Source organism: Oryx dammah, unplaced genomic scaffold (assembly GCF_014754425.2).
Source record: "Oryx dammah isolate SB20612 unplaced genomic scaffold, SCBI_Odam_1.1 HiC_scaffold_10, whole genome shotgun sequence".
NCBI classification, from domain to species: Eukaryota; Metazoa; Chordata; class Mammalia; order Artiodactyla; family Bovidae; genus Oryx; species Oryx dammah.
The window spans coordinates 45,045,132-45,067,394 of NW_024070194.1; the positions used below are offsets into that span (position 1 = coordinate 45,045,132).

At 46.0% G+C, this 22,263-nt stretch overlaps 1 protein-coding gene and 1 long non-coding RNA gene across 3 annotated transcripts in view; both read right to left on the reverse strand.

The window, feature by feature from the left end:
- Positions 1-242: 242 nt before the first annotated feature.
- KAT14 (lysine acetyltransferase 14) overlaps positions 243-22,263 on the reverse strand; it is a 28,907-nt gene continuing 6,886 nt past the window's right edge. The window contains exons 4-10 of one of the 2 annotated variants that reach the window (XM_040247993.1): positions 19,483-19,664; positions 17,404-17,820; positions 16,724-17,292; positions 9,517-9,653; positions 8,466-8,641; positions 6,036-6,226; positions 243-3,763 (exon numbers count right to left, since the gene is read on the reverse strand). In XM_040247993.1, the coding sequence (XP_040103927.1) occupies positions 3,590-3,763; positions 6,036-6,226; positions 8,466-8,641; positions 9,517-9,653; positions 16,724-17,292; positions 17,404-17,820; positions 19,483-19,664 (1,846 nt within the window). In that variant the 3' untranslated portion in view covers positions 243-3,589. Of the gene's footprint in view, positions 3,764-6,035; positions 6,227-8,465; positions 8,642-9,516; positions 9,654-16,723; positions 17,293-17,403; positions 17,824-19,482; positions 19,665-22,263 lie in introns of both variants that reach the window. The other variant, XM_040247992.1, reaches the window with a different exon arrangement.
- On the reverse strand, positions 11,230-12,441 carry LOC120868984. Its single transcript, XR_005722370.1, has 2 exons — positions 12,246-12,441; positions 11,230-11,619 (listed from the first exon to the last, which is right to left on the reverse strand). It is a non-coding gene; the product is annotated as an uncharacterized LOC120868984 (long non-coding RNA).

Below are 22,263 nucleotides of genomic sequence, written 5' to 3' on the forward strand. Positions count from 1 at the left end.
GTTGAAGAAATTGATACTTACACACCTCTGTTTAAAAATAAACCTGTCTTTTGACCTAGAAGGAGTTTTACAATGTCTTGTTAAGAGAGAAAATCAAGTTGCACAGTATTTAATGCACTGAGAATAATCCCATTTTAATAAAAGGATAAAAGCCCATCTAAGTGTATAAATATTCACATATGTTTGTGTGGGGATGGAAGGGGTATGGAAGGATACACAACTGAATGAGTAGGGAGAGATTATTAGCTTTTCCTTTCTCTTCATTTTTTTATTTGGAGATTTCAAATTTACAGAAAAGTTGCCAAAATTAAAAGTGGTACAAAGAACCCCTACATACCCTTTGTCAAGATTCATCTACTGTTAACATTTTATCCTTTAGCTTTATGATTTATGCATGTTTCCTGCCCGCCCTTCACTTACTTGCAGTTTCTACACACATACACACACACACACACACACGCACATTTTTTTTTCATGATCCACGTGAGGGTTAGTTACATACATCATGGTCATTCACTCCTAAAGACTCCAGAAAGTATTTCCTAAGCACAGAGAGGTTCTATTTCATCAGCACAGAACAGCCTCTGGCTTAAGGAATTATACACTGATACAAAGTATGTTCTCTGATCATGAGAATTAAACTAGAAATCAGTAACAGAAAGACAGATGAAAACATTCCCCCAAGATACGGAAACTAAAAGACTTGCTTCTAAATAATCCAGGAGTCAAAGAAGAAATCATGAGAGAACAGTTTGAATTTAACAAGGTTAAGTAATACAATCTTTGGCCTAATCCACTGATTACACACTTATAATTCCTCATGTCCTTCCCCATGTGACTTGACACTACTGTACGACCAACCGGTGTGAGTAGAATTTATCTCCCCCGCTCTAACCGAACTGGGGATGGGAAGCATGATTTGCTTGAGCTGAAGAAAAGGGAGCTGAGTGAGAGTGTGTCGGTTCCTGACCAAGGCTTGACATTTTGGTGAAATGTAAACATATAAGTGACTCCTGGGCTGGAAAGATCCCTTGGAGAAGGGAATGGCTACCCACTCCAGTAGTCTTGCCTAGAAAATTCCATGGAGAGAGGAACCTGGTGCGCTAGTCTATGGAGTCGCAGAGTCAGACACGACTGAGCATGCACACGCACACACACACATACACATATACACAAAGATACAAGCAGTACATTTGCTTTTCAGCCACCACTTATCTTCAACTCAAAATTCTCTCTCAAGATGACCGGAATTAGCAGGTTATCACTCAGAGCACAGATCAGTCTGTCTGGAATCCCTGACATTTCATTGCAGAGGAATGAGATGGCAGGTCCATCTGTGGGAACAAATACACACCCGGGGCTTGTATGTACAGCTGTCGGCTCTTCCTTGAGCTCTGGGTTGGAAAAAACCCATTAGTTCAGTTCAGTGGCTCAGTCATGTTCAATTCTTTGTGACCCCAAGGGCTGCAGCACGCCAGGCTTCCTGTCCACCACCAACTCCCAGAGCTTACTCAAATTCATGTCCATCGAGTCAGTGATGCCATCCAACCATCTCATCCTCAGTTGTCCCCTTCTCCTCCCACAGTAGTATGTATAATGGTCATCTGAGTTAAAATTCACCCATTCCAGTCCATTTTAGTTCACTAATTCCTAAAATATCGATGTTCACTCTTGCCATCTTCTGCTTGACCACTACTAATTTACCTTGATTCAAGGACCTAACATTCCAGGTTCCTATGCAATATGGCTCTTTACAGCATCAGACTTTACTTCCATCACAAGTCACATCCACAATTGGGTGTTATTTTTGCTTTGGCTCTGTCTTTTCATTCTTTCTCGAGTTAGTTCTCCACCGATCTCCAGCAGCATATTGGGCACCTACCAACTTGGGGAGTTCATCTTTCAGTGTCCTTCCTATCTTTGTGCCTTTTCATGCTGTTCATGGAGTTCTCAAGGCAAGAATACGGTTTGCGATTCCCTTCTCCGGAGGACTACATTTTGTTAGAACTCTCCACCATGATCCATCTGTCTTGGGTGGCCCTACACAGCATGGCTCAGTTTCATTGAGTTAGACAAGGCTGCGGTCCATATGATCAGTTTGATTAGTTTTCTGAGATTGTGGTTTTCATTCTGTCTGCCCTCTGATGGATAAGGATAATACATTTATGGAAGATTCCTGATGGAGAGATTGACTGAGGAGGTCACTTAAACATTAAAATGGATACACTCAGAGAGTAGAATATAACACACTTGTATTGTTAAAAACCTATACCTTAAGGCCAAGTGCACATCAGGTGATAGCTGGCCCCTCCCAGTCTGCTGGAGGGTCCCTGGAAGGCCAGGCTGGTGCTGACTCTCTGAAAGGGAAGAGGGTGAGAAGAGCCCAGAAGACCCCCTTTTTATTTTTTTAATTGAAGGATAACTGCTCTACAGAATTTTATTGTTTTCTGTCAAACCTCAACATGAATCAGCCATAGGTATACATATGTCCCCTCCCTCTTGAACCTCCCTCCAGAAGACCCTCTTCCTGAAGGCTGCTCATTGTTGCCCTGGGGAACCTGGTATCTTAGTGACCCTGTATATCCAGCCTGGGTCTTGTGGGGGAGGGGAAAAGAGCCTGCAGAGCCCTGGAGCCCATCCCAGTTATCAGAGACATGTGACAGGACAGTCTCAGATTTTTCCCTTGGGGGAGACACACACATTTCCCTTGAATGAAGGGATTCCAGCTCCCTCTAAGCACAGACTCCAGAACAGAGGTAGGAGCACAGATGCAAAATTTTACATGTGCAGAGCTTTCTTTGTATTCTCAAAGAGAATCGTGTCCCACCCCCACCCCACCAACCACCCACAAAATAAAAACTACTGCTCTTAAGAGAGTTGGAAAGCAAACTGGTTAGACTGGCCACAGGTTGTCACAAGAAGATATTTTATTTGAGAACATTTGATAATGTGGGAAGCATTTCTACTAAATCCAAAAGCACCTGACTGATGGTCCACTTCCACTCTCCACAAGCCAGCCAACAGCCTCGGCCGGCAGATGCTAGGTGTGTCTGTCCACAGCTGACCCCTCCACCACCGCACACCTCTGTCAGGGGCACAACAAACGGCAGGCTGCACAGCTCCTCCAGCCCCAAACTGACCTCACTTCACAGGACAGGAAAACAGCTCTCACCTCCCAGGCCAGGGCCCCAGCTGGACATGCTCACAGGAGAAAGGTCAGGTGATGTCTCACACAAGACACTGTAACCAAAGTCAGCGCATGCCCAGCTCTGGGGACAGCACAGCCGGGTTGGGACAGGCTGGGTCAGCATGTGGTCGTCACCAGGACGGCGCAGGGCCTAGCGGACACAGCAAGCATCTTGGACTACAATCACCCCGCTCACTTTAAATGGGACAGAACTTCTCTCCTCAGGAACATCAGCTCAGGCCTTTCTGGCTCAACGTGCTCTCGGCTGAAGGTCGGCACACCTGGCAGTCTTGGCTGACCCGCGCTCACGTCAGCCCTCTCCTCCAAGCATGCACCATGAGGAGCCGCGCTCACGTCAGCCCTCTCCTCCAAGTGCGTGCGCTGTAAGGAGCTGCGCTCACATCAGCGTCGCAGACGCAGAAAGAACGCGTGCTTACACTCCGTGCTCTCCAGGGGGTAATACTTGTCATAAAAGTCTAAGACGTACTCTTCCGTCTTGAACCCGAACTTCTGGTAGAGCAGCATGGCAGGGTTGCTGGCGGAGACGTGCAGGGTCACGTCCTTGCCCATGCAGGTCTGCAAGAGAGTGGAGAAGCACACAGTGAGAACGAGAGGGCCTCGGGGAAAAGGAGTGGGTGGAGAGAGTCCCTGACATGCAGGCAGTCAGGTACGGAGGCTGGAAGAGTCCGGCCTGAGGCTGGGGCACGGGACCACCAGCCAGCGCCCGTGAGGGAACCCAAAATGGCTCGGCCATCACCAAAACCCTCGCTGAAACATTCCAGACTGAGGCGGCGGACGGTAAGCTGACTGAATGTTTTTCCCCAGTTTTTAATTAAACTTGCTCAGTAATTCCCACATGTTGGTGTCTGTCCACCTTTGATGAGGCCTCCTGGTATAAGAAGCCTTAAGGACCCTGGTTTGTAAAACCTCCAGTTTTCTCTCTCTGGAGCAAAGAGCCACTGGGGATATTTCACTGCCAACTGTTTTATAATTCAGTTACATTTAAGTATATCCAGCGTAACAATCGGAGAAGGCAATGGCACCCCACTCCAGTACTCTTGCCTGGAAAATCCCATGGAAAGAAGAGCCTGGAAGACTGCAGTTCATGGGGTCGCTGAGGGTCGGACAGGACTGAGCGACTTCACTTTCACTTTTCACTTTCATGCATTGGAGAAGGAAATGGCAACCCACTCCAGTGTTCTTGCCTGGAGAATCCCAGGGACGGGGGAGCCTGGTGGGCTGCCGTCTATGGGGTCGCACAGAGTCGGACACGACTGAAGTAACTCAGCAGTAGCAGCTTAGCAGCGTAACAATACCAAACCCTAAGACAACCTTGAAGAAACAAGGGACAAGACCAGACGTTCTGTTTTTAAAAACTAGATGTCATCCTGCAAGACAATCATAAACACTCCCACCCTGGACCTACTAGGAAAGACGTCAAGTTATGTGACCAGGTATAAAACCTCAAGACTTCTGTTTAATTATACAAGCTGGGTATCCCCTAGGGACATTCTGAATCCCAAAGACCCCCTCAGCACTCCCAGACTTCTCAGAACTGAGGTTTCTTCATGTAGCACCAGCCTTGTCCCATGGGGAAAAAGAGGGGTGTCTGTTCTACTGCAGCTAGGCAGGTTCTCAGATTCTTTAATTAACAACACAGAAGAGAGCACCGGAAGTTACATAAACTCAGAATTGGCTCTTTAGTGAGGAGGTGCTGAGACTGTGGACTTCATGAGTCCTAGAGGTTTTACAACCCCAGGGTTCTTAAGGCTTCCTATACTAAGAGGCCTCATCAAAGGTGGACAGATGCCAACATGTGAGAATTATTGAGCAAGTTTCATTAAAAACTGGGAAAAAACATTCAGTCACCATCTCCTATTTAAAAAGAATCTTGCCCACATGACAGACAATGCTCCATGCCGAATGGCTTCTAAGTAAGTCACCAGATGAATTCCGGGGTAAAAAAATCCTTGCCTGTGTTTCTGGTATTTGTATATAAATATATGGTCTATTTTCCTCAAAGGTGATACAGATACATCAAAGGATGGATTACTTAGAAGGTTCACAGCAGCTCACACAGTGACAGTGAAACTGAAAACAAGCGGTGATAACAGAATATACCTACTGCTGATAGCATGAGGTTTTTTTGGTTTTGGTCATGCTGGGTGGCATGCGGGATCTAGTTCCCCGACCAGGGACGGAACCTGCACCCCCTGCATTGGGAGTGCACTCTTAATCACTAGTTCACCAGGGAAATCCGTGATAAATGGTTTTGTTAAAATGGTTAAAAATACCTAAGAACTAAAAATCACATGTTCACCCCCACTTCTCAGTCACCACGGTGGTGACTCCAAGACCAGAAGCAGTTACAAGATGGACAGTCCGGGACTTCCCAGGTGGTCCAGTGGCTAAGATCCCACGCAACCAATGCAGGGTGCGTGGGTTCGATTCCTGGTCAGGGAATGACCAGGAATTTGATTCCCATGTGCTGCAACTAAAGTTTGACTGCTGCAATGAAGATCAAAGATCCCACGTGCTGCAAGTAGGACCTGGTGCAGCCAAATAAAAATTAACTATAAAAAAAAGACAGTCTGAGTGTTGCAGGCTCTTACCTCTGTACTCATCTCATTTTATTTATTACACATGTCCACAAACTGATTTCTTTTAAACTTGGGTCTGAGGAGTGACTTCTTTAGGGGTGAGGCTTCTGTCTAGGTGTAAATAACCTTGTGGATGACAGAGCTGGCTCCCCTTCACCTGGTGTTGACTGGCTCTGGCCCTGTCCACACTCCAAGCCTTTCAGGACAACTCAAGGCAGGTGTGCAGACAGTGAGCAGAGACAACATACCTGAATCAGATGATAAATCATGAAAGTTGCGATCCCCGCTCTCCTCCAGTCAGGATGGACAAACAGAAACGAAATATAAGCTTCGTTGTACTTCACGTCAGGGACCATGAAGCCGAAGGCGATGATGACTTTCTTATAGAGGACGACGACACTGAAGTCAGGGTACTGCAGGCACTCGGACAGGTCGACGCCTAAGGAGAGAATCGATCAGTCAGTCTGTGCTTCAGCTGCACCTGCCTGCTAAAAACACCCAGACTGCAGACAGAGACACCACTGCAGACGCCACTCATAAATACCAAAATTTGCATCATCTGGTCTGTGTACACATGTTAAAAGAAGGGAATCGGGACAGGGTGGGTAGGAGAGAGCACGCAGGCTGGAAGTGGACACACCTGGCTTTGCACTTGGCCTCTGGGCCATGTGTGCCAGCTGGCACGTACCCCAACGCCCTGCCTCGGGAATCTGCCTCAGGTGAGATGAGAAATACCCAGACCTGAAGGGAAGATCTGAAACCACCCAAATCGTCATGTTCTTTACCTCATACACAGACCACTGACAAGCTCTTTGATACAAATGTCACTTTTTACAATAAAGGAGTTAAATATCACACAATTCCACGCTTATTGTTTGGAAGCCACCTCGAGCAAGGGCAAGAAGAAGCAGACACTCCCAGAACATTCCTTTCAGCCCCATCCCACCCCCCCACTACATGCACCGACATCCTGACAAAATCTTATCCAGCCCCTAGAAGACGTAGTATTTCCTTTACATTTCAAAGCAGAGCCACAAAGAACATACTTACATTTAGCAATGATAGAGTGTTCCTTTAATCAATGACTTCAGAGACTATATATAATATGGTCATGGTAAGGCTGATAAAATGACATATCGCATTGGGTCTATTATTTTCAAAATCTGTGATTGGGGTTTTCGGCTTTTTAAAAACAACTTTTGGCTGTACTAACACCAAGGACCAGTTAAGTAAACAAAGCACACAGAATTAAGCAAACATCAAAAGTGTCCAGACACACCCAAGCTACCAGCCTGTGGTGCTGATGGGTATAACCTGGGATCTTGATACATGCGGGAGATAACAGGGTGAACCGTTTCTTCTGAAACCAGAGACAAACAGGGAAGAGGAACAAATGGCACTGTTTATTGCTTTAACTGCTCGCTTCTGTGTGGATTACAATATACTGTGGAAAATTCTTAAAGAGACAGAAATACCAGAGCACCTGACCTGCCTCCTGAGAAATCTGTCTGCAGGTCAGGAAGCAACAGTTAGAACTGGACATGGAACAACAGACTGGTTCCAAATAGGAAAAGGAGTACATCAAGGATGTATATTGTCACCCTACTTATTTAACTTATATGCAGAGTACATCATGAGAAACGTTGGGCTGGAGTTAGCACAAGCTGCAATCAAGATTGCCAGGAGAAATATCAATAACCTCAGATATGAAGATGACACCATCATTATGGCAGAAGGTGAAGAGAAACTAAAGAGCCTCTTGATGAAAGGGAAAGAGGAAAGTGAAAAAGTTGACTTAAAGCTCAACATTCAGAAAACTAAGATCATGGCATCCGGTCCCATCACTTCATGGCAAATAGATGGAGAAACAGTGGAAACAGTGGCTGACTTTATTTTTCTGGGCTCCAAAATCACTGCAGACGGTGATTGCAGCCGTGAAATTAAGACGCTTACTCCTTGGAAGGAAGGTTACGACCAACCTAGATAGCATGTTAAAAAGCAGAGACATTACTTTGCCAACAAAGGTCTGTCTAGTCAAGGCCTATGGTTTTTCCAGTGGTCATGTATGGATGTGAGAGCTGGACTATAAAGAAACCTGAGCGCCAAAGAATTGATGTTTTTGAACTGTGGTATTGGAGAAGACTCTTGAGAGTCCCTTGGACTGCAAGGAGAGCCAATCAGTCCATTCTAAAGGAGATCAGCCCTAGGTGTTCTTTGGAAGGAATGATGCTAAAGCTGAAACTCTAGTACTTTGGCCACCTCATGCGAAGAGCTGACTCATTTGAAAAGACCCTGATGCTGGGAAAGATTGAAGGCAGGAGGAGAAGGGGACGACAGAGGATGAGATGGTTGGATGGCATCACCAACTCGATGGACATGGGTTTGGGTGGACTCCGGGAGTTGGTGATGGACAGGGAGGCCTGGGGTACTGCGATTCATGGGGTCGCAAAGAGTCGGACATGACTGAGTGACTGAACTGAACTGAACTGCTCGCTTCTTCCTGATCTTAGGAAAGAAAGAGATGTTCATACTTTAAAATGTCTATATGGGCAGACAAATTGGATGAAATCATATGAGTAAAGGTTTTGGGGTCACATGACACACACACTAGTTTTAAAAACTGCTGAGGTGAACGATACAGAAGGTGGGTCTGCTGAGCTTGGATAGGGAGAACATACCAGGCCAGAAGAACTCCTGACACATGGAGTTTATGGTTGGGATATGATTTGGCCGGACATAGCAGTAATCAAGAGGGGCGTCTGGCTCCGGCGTCCAGTGCGGGTCCCCCCTGTGCAGGTGGGAGCGGATCTGGGAGAGCAGCTGCAGTTTGGGTGGCTTTGTTTCATAATCACGCCTCCAGAACCCAGAAAAGAAACACAGAGAAGACAAGGAAAATACCCATTACTCCCAGCCATTTGATTCACAATGCTTCTTGATCTGCTGAAAATTTTAAATTAATTTGCACTACTTTATATGTCAGCCGACTTAAGAGCTACAGTATTCTTCTGGTATGACACTTAAAATTATCTCTACTAACATTCATCAGACAAGACCTACTGGATACCTGCCAGGAAGTCCACTAGTGCTGGTGAGCCTTAATGAATGGACTGCGGAAACAGAAACGGCTTCTAATTCCACCCTCTGACCCAGGACAGAGCTTGGGGAGGAAGGCCCAACTCCGCCTGGACAGCCGGAGACCCTGGGGCAAGGAGCAGGCTTGTGTGCTGACCCATGGGTCTGCCTGGGGGGAAGGTGGGGGGCTGGGCCGGGAGGACACATGACTGAGGTAGCAGAGATAACTGTCAGTCATGTGCATCCCAGTGCAGGTTGGGGTGGGAACTCTCTGGCCAGCTCACTGTCCAGGTGCTGCGTACATGGGATATTCATCATCAGTCCATGGGCAGGCCCCACCGTCCCCTGGTTTCCTTTTGCAGACAAATATGTACAATTTAAAATTTAAAATAAAACAATGAGTATGATAATCAGAATGAAATCTCACAGAGTTGACTTATCTCCTTGCCTTGTGTATTTCTTTCAAAGGGACCAACCTTTCTATAATAATATACAGTTGAAACATGCTGCATATCGTTTCAGGACGAGACTAGACACGGAGCAGAGGCCTGGTCCTTGCCAATGCCAGTTCACAGATCTGGGGAGGATGGGGCTGGCTCAAAACCCAAGCGCCACTGCTCGTGCCACACCCGGTGTCACAGCTCTCTGTGTACCTACCTGATGTAGGGTTTCAGGATCCGAGACGTGTATGGGCTGACGATGCTCTGGTCCACAGCCATATCTTCCGATCCCACCAAACGGTACAGAAACTTTGTGCTCTGGTGCCGGAATCCTTTCCTGGATGGCAAGGCAGTCTGTGAGAAAGACAGACCAGTTATACAAAAATAAAATTACTCAAAGGGCTGGTTTCATTTCTACAGATGAGTAGTACTTAGGACATTTTTATGTGTCAGAAAGTAGGTCTTTCTGCAGGACTTAACTGGAAAATTTAAGGTTCATAAAAACTTCATAGGTACCTTTGCATAAAACTGGATGTGAAAACCTAATTGCAGTTTAATAGTTTAAAGGCAAAATAATTAAAAAGTTTTTTTAAGTTATGTATAGCTTCTCCAAGTTTCATGTTGTCTATAAGGCACCTTGAATCCATTCATCAAATATCAGTCAGCCCAAGCATCAGGAGGGTCACACACACACGCACACACACACACACACACACACGGCTCCTGTCTCATGAAGGGTCTCTGTTACCATGGCAGAAATCACTGCTGCATGTGTATATGGATTTATTACAATATGTCTCTACTGAGTAAATCTCACAAAAGTAGGACTGACATAGATTATTCCTACAACACAGTGTGAGTGGAGAGGACTGACCAGAGGGTCCAGGAGACATGGTCCCTGCTCCCCACAGGCCTGCAGATGCCTCCTCTCCACATAGGGCTGCTCAAGGGCCTTTGGTCATGTCATAACAGAACACGGACAATCAGGTTTCATAGCAAACAGCTCAGATGGAAGATTAAAAAGTACATTTACAAAGCGGTTTGCCAGGGTTGGATGAAGTTTAGAAACCTGAGCTGTTTTTGTAGAATCAGCCTGCTCTTGGGCTAGAAAATAACTTTGTTGGAAGAAGAGCATGAATTCCTCTCTTAATAATTTTGCTCTGATTACTTTCCCAAACTGGACACCAAAACTTTCAGAGGCCAATCAACTCTGAAATTCTGCCAGGACTTTCAAGTGAAATTCAAACTTGGGGAACACAGTTTCCAAGTACAGCCTGTTTCCTCCTGAGTCTGAAGGCACACCTATCTCCTGTATCAAAAGGCGAAGTCAATGTCCCCTCCTCTGGAACCTGGTAGGCCTTGACCTGTCAGAACATGGCAGAATTAACAACATTCTGGGACCTCTGAGCCCAGGCCATAAGGGAGCTGGTGGCTTCCTCCTCGAGTCCAGCTGCTGCGGTGCCCAGGTGGAACATTGAAGGGCTGGTGGCCACATGTAAACATGCTCTAGCGGACCAAGCTCCAGCTAAGTGGAGCCACAGGGTGCCCCTTCCTTCAGCTCATGAAGTAGAAAAATACCCAGCTGAACCCAGTCAACCCACAGACTCAGAAGAATTAGTTATTGTTTTAAGCTACTAAGTTTTGGGGTAGTATGCAACACCAGCCACTGAGCCTGTGAACAGCGTCAAGTCAGCATGTGGAGGTGAAGTCTGTGAGACCCCCAGATATGCACAGTCCTCACCCTATCTGTCTCCCTGGCTTCCACAGCAGGTTAAGCATCCTTAGCTTCTGCCTGGTCCATGAACTACCCCTGCGCCCTACTGGGCTCCTCCCTGCCACCCTCATGCCACCCCATCCATCTCCACACAAGGCCAGAGCCTACTTTTAAAAACTAATAAAAGTCACTTTCCTGGTCTGAAACTCCTACATGGGTTCCAGCTGTGCATTCAGAATACGACGCAGACTCCTGTCCCATGCCCTGCAGGATCCATGACCCCATCCGCCTGGTCCTCCGCCATTAAGACATTCCCACCCCACGTGCCAAATGAAATCCTGCCTTGGGGCCTTCCTGCCCTGAACCTTCCTGGACGGGCTCCTCCTGCAGATCAGGACATGGTTCGAGCATCACCTCCACAAAAGATGCAGTCCACCTCCCACCCCCGCTCCCCATGGCACTCATGTGGAGGAAACGTCCCTGCTGGTTCAGTACTGTCATCATCCTGCTCCTGGTGTCGGGGACCTCCTCTGTCTTAAGTCACTGTCTAATCCAGAGCCAGGCCCTAACTCCCTTCAATTCCATGAAGGCTGAGAGGTGAGGAAGCTGCAGAAGGAAAGTTTGAGGTTTGTAGAGGTTTAAGGTTTATGAGGTTTAAGGCAAGAAGCCATCTGTTTCCCTGACAAAAGTGCAAGTGCTGATGCAGAAGCTGTGGCAAGTCATACAGAAGACTTAGGTGAGACAGTGACAGAAGGTGGCTGCACCACACCACAGATTGTCAATGTAGATGGAACAGTCGTCCATTGGAAGAAGCTGCCATCCAGGACTTTAATAACTAGAGAGGAGAAGTCAGTGCCTGGCTTCAGGCTTCAAAGCTTCAACGCACAGGCTGACTCTCTTATGAGGAGGGGCTAATGCAGCTGGTGGTGTTAAGCTGAAGCCAGTGCTCAACTCACCGTCTCATTTATGCTCCGTCTACACAGCCTGTGCTCTGTAAATGGAACAACAGAGCCTGGATGACAGCACATCTGTTTTCAACATGGTTTTCTGAATACTTTAAGCCAACTGCTGAGACCCAATGCCAAAACTGAAAAGCAGAGAGGAAAAAATGCCCACCCCCTCCCCCCACCCAGAAAGGAACAGAATATCTAAAAACTGTGGTGACCACTACTAAAAATGTAATATATGCAAAATGGGAATAGCAGGAGGAGCACATAGGACAGAAGAAATACCTGAAATGATAACAGCTGAGAATTTCTCCAAGTTAATCAGACACCAAACCAAAACCACAGATCCAAGGAGCTCACAGAATAAGGAGGATAAACGCTAAGAAGCCTATCGCTCACCTGTAACAAAAGGGCAGAGGTGCCAGGCAAGATAAATGAAAGCGAAAGCACTCAAAATGTGTGAATACAAGTAAATATAAAAGAGAAAACTGTGAAAGCTTCCATGGCATAGGAGAAGAAAAGAAGACGACCACCTATAAAGAAGCAAGTATTAAGAATGACAACGCAGCTCCAGGAACAAGCTGATAGTGAAGTGATGGTGAAGTGGTGATGCTAAATGTCAACTAGGGAAAAAAATGACAATTTTATATCCAGCTATACTATCATTGAAATGTGAGAATGAGGATGTTCTGAACTTCAAAAAGACCACATTTTAAGAACTGTTATAAAAAGTGCTTCAGCAAGAAATTAACCTGGAAGAAATGATGGGAAGTGAATGAAAAGTTTAAGTTTAGTAAGGTTTATTGTTGACTAAATAAGCAACACAATGGAAAAAGGAAAATGAGAGCAGGCAGAGGTAGTTTTTTGTTTGCAGGACAAGGATCACATGGTAATATTAAAAAAAAAAATACAGAAAAAGAAATACATGTCTTAAGACCTATAAAAAGAATAAAAATGGAACACACAATTTTCTCTATAGAAAAGCATCAATGTCACATAGACTATTTTCTCTGACTACAATATAATCTGATTAGAAATTAAATCAATTACTTAAAGATAGTATAAAATTCTCATGTATCTGAAAACTAAGAGTTATTTAGCACTAAATAACTCTTGGGTTAAAGAGGAAAGGTTAACCAAAATTGCAAAACGCTAAATACTGAACTATAGAAAAAGTCACATCATTTCAAAAGTCATGAGTAATGGCTAAAATATCACAGGGACAGTTACAGCTGTGAATATACTGATCAGAGGACCAGAAGGCAAGTGGATTGAACAAACGCATTTACGGCTGCTCCCCTATGTAACTCTATTAAAGTGATACTAATATTCCAGGTTAAGATGGGGTATGAAACACAAACATTTAATTTTACTTTTTCCCAAATCCCCACCACAACTATAGAAACAGACTTTAAAAATAAAGACAAATACACAAGAACAAGATCAGAAGAAACCACAGTAACTGGGAAGCAGATAGATAAAAATTAAGAGATTTCAAGCCAGAATCTGGAGTTGGCTTTGGGTGAAGTGAGAACCAGCCCACTCTGTACTGCAGAATCCTCTTACAATGCAACTGGCAGCACCACTTTTGTCTGGCACCAGGAATAAGGCAGGCAGAGAACTAAGGTGCAGGTAAAAGCACAAGCTGGAATCAAGACTGCCGGGAGAAATATCAATAACCTCAGATATGAAGATGACACCACCCTTATGGCAGAAAGTGAAGAACAACTAAAGAGCCTCTTGATGAAAGTGAAAAGAGGAGAGTGAAAAAGTTGGCTTAAAGCTCAACATTCAGAAAACTAAGATCATGGCATCCAGTCCCATCATGGCAAATAGATGGGGAAATGGTGGAAACAGTGACAGACTTTATTTTTCTGGGCTCCAAAATCACTGCAGATGGTGACTGCAGCCATGAAATTAAAAGACGCTTACTCCTTGGAAGGAAAGTTATGACCAACCTAGACAGTGTATTAAAAAGCAGAGACATTACTTTACCAACAAAGTTCCATATAGTCAAATCTATGGTTTTTCCAGTAGTCATGTATGGATGTGAGAGTTGGACTATAAAGAAAGCTGAGCACCGAAGAGTTGATGCTTTTGAACTGTGGTGTTGGAGAAGACTCTTGAGAGTCCCTTGGACTGCAAGGAGATCCAACCAGTCCATCCTAAAGGAAATCAGTCCTGGGTGTTCACTGGTAGGACTGATGTTGAAGCTGAAACTCCAATACTTTAGCCACCTGATGTGAAGAGCTGACTCATTTGAAAAGACCCTGATGCTGGGAAAGATTGAGGGCAAGAGGAGAAGGGGACGACAGAGAATGAGATGGTTGGATGGCATCCTGACTCAATGGACATGGGTTTGGGTGGACTCTGGGAGTTGGTGATGGACAGGGAGGCCTGGCGAGCTGCGGTTCATGGGGTCGCAAAGAGTCAGACACGACTGAGAGATTGAACTGAACTGAAAAGCTGTGTGCGGAGCAGTAAGACCCCTCAGCAGGGCTGTGCTCTCTGAGGCTCCAAGAGACAACCTATGCCAGGCCCTTTTCTCAGCTTTTGGTGTGGCCTCAAGGCCTGTGCTCCTCAGCTCTGCAGACACACCGCTCGAACCACTGCCTGGGCCATCACAGGGCATCTCTCCTGTGTGTCTCTCCTGTTCTTGGAAGGACACCAGTCATGCTGGGCTAAGGGCCCACTTTGCCCCACGCAACCTCAACTTAACTACTTGTATCTGCAAAGGCCCTATTTCCACATGAGGTCACATGTACAGGCACCAGGAGTCAGGAAAATACACACGTTTGGGGACACAATTCAGTCTGCCTCAGTGACTCGCAAAACACATTAAGTCTGTCTTTTTCCGGAAGCCTTCATCTAACAACAGCATGCTCCATCCATGCTTCCTACACTGTTTATGGATAATGAGTTTAAAAAGACAGAAGGAATGGTTAACACTAAAAGTCACTACACTAAGAGTGACTAAAGAGTTAACACTAAAAGTTAACACTAAGAGTCGCTTCCTCTGGGGGAGTGGGCAGGCTGCAGAATTAGGTGGTTTTAATGCCCTGTTTCTTAACCCATAGTAATTGATCTTATTAACCTCTAAACTATACCTGTTTGTGTTCTTGTATGGGTATGATGCCTTTCATAATTTTAACAGTTAAGTATAGGGATTAAAAGGAACAAAGAACAGGTGACCAGATGACAGCAACAAAAGCATATGAATAAGTGGCAAGTGACTAAGACCAGGAGAGCCCAAACCTAAGGTGGCTGTGAGGACACGCCAGAGCCAGTGCCTCAGGTCAGCAAGGACATCAGGTCCAACTGAAGCTGAGGGCAGGCAGGGGGCCATAGACTGAGGGGTCTCTTGGGTCAAGAGGTATTAAAGCTCCAATGACACTTCTGCCATCCACATACAGAAACAACCTCTCCCTTCAGGGCAGACCAGATTCTCTGGAGGCTCCAATGAGAGAGTCTGATGCAACCAAGGGTGGAAGTTCTGTCCAGAAAACAGGGAGACTCAGGGGAAGTTTAACAACTGCATGGTCAGCCCCTTGCTCTCCCCACAAGGTTCCTAAGATGCAGGCAGGCAGGTTACGGCTTCCCAGGAAGGAGAAACGGGGAAAAGAATTACAGGGATCCAGCTGGAATGAAGGTCTTTGGAAACTACAGAACCCAGAGACCGAATCCAGCCTGCTTTCGTACATACTGTTTCTGGCGCACAGTGACACCTTTCATCAGTCGTGTATGCTGCCCTCACACCACACAGCAGAGCTGGCTAGCGAAGTTACAGCTACTTATTCTCTGACCCCTCAGAGAAAAGGCTTGCAAACCTCTGGTCAAGAGGGCCCAACAGCCAAATAACAGGAGCACTCCAGACAGAAATAGATGCCAGGAAATTCCAGAACTCAAGAAAGAGCATTTCAAATAGAAAGGCCCATAGGCAAAGGCCCAGCACCGGGAAGAACAGCCCCACAGGCAGTGCAGTGCTGGGTAACCAGAATACCAGCAGCAAAGCCCACACCCAACCAGTGTCCAGAGAAGACAGGTAAAAGGCCAGACCACCACACAAGAAGAAGACAGGAAAACATGCCAACAGTCCAGACACACAATGCACAACCAACCAGGAAACAGGAGAATATTCTAACTTCACCTGTAATCAAAGAAATGCGACCAAAAAACAAACAAACAAAAAAAAAAAACCAAGACTTCATTTTATAGCCATCAGAATAGCAAAATTAGTTAAGGAATGGTTAGCAGCAATGCCAGCAAGACACAGGGAGAGAAACTGGCTGGCTCCTGCCATAGGAAGGTGGAGTCCAGCACTTGTGGTAGAATCACCTGTCCCTGGAGCGCTCACAAACCAGTGTCCTCCGGCCAGGCAGACACCGTGGTGACCCACTGCTCTTCCTGCAGGGCATCTCCTAACTACACAGATGAAACCACACCTTCACTCCTGCTCAGCTCAGTGTCCAGTACACTGGCACACTGTACATCCTCAACAAACCTGCCAATCAAAGCTACAACCCAGACCATGAGTAGCCTCCCTCGGAGACTAAGAGATATGAAGAGAATGTCTAGGTTCTGTCTAGAATACCCAGAAGGAAAACAGAAACCCAAACTCAGATGTACTCAGAAATGTTCACATTGGACAATTAAAATAAACTCAGCCTAGTCGTCTTTGCACTTCTCCCCTCACTGTTCTTCCACTCTCCTGAACGCACCAGGGAGCCGCAGTCCCAGGAGTTGGAGAGCAAGACAACACCCACCTGGTACCGGTCAAGGATTCTAAAGTCCTGACAGGTCGTCCTGTACGTGGCCTGTCCAGCCGGAAGCCTGGAAACTCCTCCATCTTTGGCCCCGTAAATTCCGTCCACTAACAGGAGCGCAGCGTTCACGACCTCGTCCAGGTCAAAGAGCGGCAGCCCCCGGTCCCTCTTTGCCTGCCGGACGATCAGCTTCCGCTTCAGCCGCCGGGCCTCGGGGGTCATGGCCACGGCCCCAGGACAGGCCTCCAGCCGCCTGAGGAGCAGCTTCTCCTCATAAATGCTCACAGGGGTGAACTTGGGCCCCTTGGGCTTCCGGTCCTTCTCCAGCACAGTTTTCCTCTTCTCTCGAGCCCTCGTCTGCAAGGACGTGTTGGAGTCTGTGTCCTCACTGTCGATGTCCATCCTGTCAGGCTTCTCCTCCTCGCTCTCCACCTCCTGCTTGATCTGCTCGGGGGCCCTGACCTTCTTTCTGCCCCCGAGCCCTGTCCCTGAGGTGGCCGCACCGGCAGGGGGCGGGACGTACTCCATCCCAGGGTCTATGACACCGTCTCCTTCCATCTCATCGTCATCTGTGAGGAAGAGAAAGCAAGTGAGGAAATGTGGCCCCACCGCCCCCAGGGAAAGCATACTCACTGCCCCAAGGGCCACACAGGCCCTGAGGCCCCAGAACAATAGCTCACCGTGAAACAAGGCCTGTGGCGGCATCACATCTGGAATGAGGTCGGCTTCTGAAAGCAGGCTGGGCGTGGCTGAGTGAGAGGCCGGGGTCCCTGGGGCGGAGAAGTCCAGGGATGGTGAGGGCGACGGGCTTGTGAGTGGAGTGCGGTCCGAAGAGCTCAGGGACGAAAAGTCGATGACTTCTCCTTTCTCGAGAATCACGTCGGGCCTGCGGCCTCGGCTGATGAACTTGACAGGCGTGGAAGAGCTGCTCCGGTCAGCAAAGCCAGCCGCCTCCTTCTGGGCTCTCCTGATATCCTTGGCTTCCTGAGTCCGAGACCTTTTCTCTTTCAGTTCCATGGCAGATTCCACAGGATTCCGACCCGCTCGCTTTCTAAGTCCCTCAACAGTGATGATGGGATCTAAAGTTGGTTTGGAGGCTGCTGCTGAAGAACAAAAGATCTAAATTTTTAAATATCGATTCAGCGTTAGCTACTTTTACTAACTTATTGTGAATCTACTACCATCGAAAGAGAAATGTTCAATGAATGCCCTGAACTAAGATTAAGATTTCTCTTAACCAAGAAAAAGGAATTATAATGCAAATACAAACCCTTCCACACGGTCTTTCACTTACTGGAACTGGTAAAGGTTAAAAGTTTAGAAACTGGGATGGCTTAGGGATGATAAAGAACCTGCAATGCAAGAAGCCTGGGTTCAGTCCCTGCTTTGGGAAGATCCCCTGGAGAAGGGAATGGCAACTCACTCCAGTATTCTTGCCTGGAGAATTCCATGGACAGAGGAGCCTGGCGGGCTACAGTCCATGGAGTCACAAAGAGTTGGACACGATTGAGTGACTAACACTAAAAGTTCGATAATGCTCAGAGAGCACAGGGGGAAATGGGTATTTTCATGTCTTTTTGGTAGAGCATAAAGTTTATGACATCTTTTTGGAGGGTAATTTGGTAATATGACTAAAATTTTGAATAAATATATGCCCTTGATACAATAACCTATTTCCAGGAATTTATCACAAAATATTGGCAAATGTATATAATTACAGTATTGTTTAAATAACAAAAATGACAGAAATAACCAAAATGTGCATCAACAGGGTAATGGTTTAGTTATCATGCAGCTACTCAGTTAAATGCAATGAAATAAAAGAAACGGGATAGACCTACATGTACTGCTATGGAAAGATGGCCAAGATATACTTGGTAAGTGTGGAAAAATTGGAGAAGAGGTAATATAGTACGAACCAGTTTTGTTTTGTTTTTAAGAAAACGCTTAAAAATAAAGACGACTTCTAAAAGCACTCACAAGAGACAACAGTGGCTCTGCTGAAGTTAAGCTGCAGGAGGTGGGAGAGGGACTTTCAGACTTCATAGCTTCAATAACTATGTGATTTATTCCCAGTTATATTGTTAAAAAGTTAGAAGTTTATTATCAAAACAACTTTAGATTAAAAAAATCAGATCAATATGTGACAGTAAGGAGCTACTATTAGTTTTTTGTAAGTGAGAAAATGCCATTATGGTGAGGTTACAGGAAAGAATCCTTATGGCTAGTAATGAAATATTGAAGAAGGAACTGCTGATACCTGGAAGTTGCTTCTGAATAACTCAAGGGTGTGGATGGGTGGGGGGCTGGGAAGAAGCACCCAGGGGCCCAGATAAATGAGATAAAAGGAGATTTCCAGGGTTAACAGCTAAAGTGAACACAAAAGTGTGAAGGGATTCACTAAATGACTCTCTCCACATCTGTATATTTAACATTTTCCATACTAAAAAGGTTAAAAACATTAAAAAAACTTACTGAAAATAGACAACCTTTCAGATACCAAAGGAAATTTATAAAGTTGCTAAGTCGTGTCTGACTCTTTCGTGACTCCATGGACTGTAGCGCACCAGGCTCCTCTGTTTAGGGGATTCCTTGATTAGGAAGTTACAAAAATTTTTTTACAGCATAAAGTATTTATTTACAGCATAAAAACCTGTGTTTGAAGAAAACTGTGGAGCAGAGCAGCTCCAGGGAGGCCACGGTGCCTGCCTAGTAAAAATGGGTCGTCTACACTGGCATTTCTGGGCTCATGACAGTACCTTTCACTTTCAGAGCGGAGGCGGACAGCTTCTCTCCCTCGGGTTTCAGGGTTGGGGGCCTGTTGTGGACGAGCTTCCACCATCCTGGTTCTCCGAACTCCTGAGCTCCCGAGCGGAAGTACATGGGGCTCCCCACGCTGAGGCAGCCAGCGACCGTGCTCCACCAGGTGGAAGTCTTCTTCCTGAGAGAATTTTAAAATTATTGGCTTTACAACTCTCTCCTTACCTAGATGGTGCAGTCTCTGCCTCCAGGTCTGGGGTGGGCTATGGAACCTGCCTCTTTGAAGGAACAGAGCTCCTCAGGTAAAGGAGAGGCAGCAGGGTCTGTATGGCTTCAAATCCCATCTCCAAAACCCCTTCTATTAATAGCTGCCTCAGGTTCATCTTTAAAATCAGGATAATAAAACTTGCAAGGCTACTGAGAGGATTAAATGGAATAATGCCATAAAACAGAGCTCATAAAACACTTACCAGAATCCACATGATTATCGAGTTCCAATTGGGAAGATCCCCTAGAGCACGGAATGGCAACCCACTCCAGCATTCTTGCCTGGGAAATCCTGGTGGGCTACAGCCCATGAAGTCTGACACAACTTAGCGACAAGACAACAACAGGCTAATTTTATTTAACTTGAGCTGCTTTTATATATGGGGAAAAGGAAATGGCAACCCACTCCGCTATTTTTGCCTGGAGAATCCCAGGGACAGAGGAGCCTGGTGGGCTGTCGTCTATGGGGTCACACAGAGTCGGACACGACTGAAGTGACTTAGCAGCAGCAGCAGCTTTTATGTATCAGGAAAACCAAGTCTCAGGAAAGCTAGCAGGAGAGCCCTTAGCCCTGGTAAGTGGTTCATTTTACCCACAGAGTCGGAGGCATCCCTCATTCTGCTACCTGCCTTCACATAGCAGAGGAGGAATAAAACTATATGGTATGTCCCACAAACACAGAGTTGAGCCTCGGGGGAATAATCAACTCTAACCAAATCTCCCACCCCCCAACCAAAACACAACAAGCATTTAAAAATAACTACACTAGAGTGTATACATCAAAAAATTTTAATATGTAAAATGTCAACTGGGGCTTCCCAGGTGGTACAGTGGTAAAGAATCTGCCTGCCAATGCAGCAGACACAGGTTGGATCCCTGGGTCAGGAAGACCCCCGGGATTAGGAAATGGCAATCCACTCCAGCATTCTTGCTGGGAAATCCTGGTGGGCTACAGTCCACGGGATCACATAGAATTGGACACATCTAAGCATGCACAGCCCACAAAATGTCAAGTACTCAGGTTCCTGTAAAAAATTGGTCTATTATTTAAGGAAAGTGTTCTATTTCTATCTCAAAAACATAAACCAATGACCAGAAATCCTGAAGAATCGTCTTTAATACAAAGGCCAGTCTAACAGATGGAAAATACTGCTGAAAAGGCAAAGGAAAAAGGTATCCTTAAGAACAGAGATATACTAGACAAATACAAACCAAAAGAACCCCACAAAAAAACAAAAAGACTATAAAGGGCCTAAGCACTGAGATGGCAGAGTGACTCCCAGCCTCTGGCCCCAGAGTACCTCTCTTCTGCCACCATCTCACCTGGTTTTGAAACTTCCAGACCCCTACCCAGAGGTCTGACCAGGGGAACCCACTCCAGAGGTCTCTGGAGCTCTGTTCACTTTTCTTCCCCTTGTCCTATTTGGCTTCAAATCCCTCTAGTGAATTTCCCATTTCAGTTATTGTACTTCTCAGCTCCAGAACTTCTTTTTTATTTACTTAGGTTTTCTATCTCTGATGGTATTTCTGTTTCATTCATACCTTGCTGCCTGACGTTTCTCACCTCTTCCTTTAATTCTCTGGGCATCTCTAAGCTGTTCTAAAGTCTTTGACTAGTAAATCCACCATTAAGTCCTTCTTTAGGGATAGTTTCGGGTTGGCTTATTTTTTCCCTCCAAATGGGTCATACTTTCTGGTTCTCTGTATTCCTTAGGGTTTGTCTGTTGAAAACAAACATCGGACATTTGGACGTCAGTCTTTCTTCTTTCCCCAGGGTTCACTGGACATGATGGCTGCAGATTGTCTCTGTGCCAGAAATCAGCTGGACCGAAAACTCAAGGTCCTCTTGGCTCACGTCTAAGCCTATGCCTTTCCCCGGGCAGGCATGGAGACTAATCGCCCCTGTATAGGCGGTTGCTTTCGAACATCTGCAGTCTTCAATGTCTGGCTCCAAAAGAGGGACAAAGAGAAAAGTGAAGGTGGGGAAGAAGGTGCCAGCCCTTAAGTTCCTTTAAAGTCAATCCAGCCAGAGGCCTGCAACAGTGTGGGGAAGTGCATTGACAAAGGCTGCCTACCCCTTTGTCAGCACTTCTGTGATCAGAAGCAGCAGCGGGAGATTAGAGCACAGATATGATTGGAGGACACGGTCCTGTGTGTCCACCCAGACCCCACACTGTGCCAAGCTGCTCCTGGAAGGCATGTGTGGCTGTCTGTCACGGGGCTGAAGGATGTGAGGTCATTAGACACTACTGTATTCAGAGCTAAAACTGACCAAATGGACTGTAATCTATGGCCCAGCTTCTTCCAGAGGACAATCCACCAAGTAGAACAGCACTGACCATGAAAACCTGCCAAGATCTAATTTTATCAGTTTTTTCCCTTCCCTGCCCCTTACAAATGGGGTGTATTCAGTTCCATAAATAGACCTATATAATTAAACTAAGACAACAGATTTCCTTTCCTTAAGAAAAAGAACCAGTTAAACTGTCAATTCTTTTCTTAGTACCACTAAA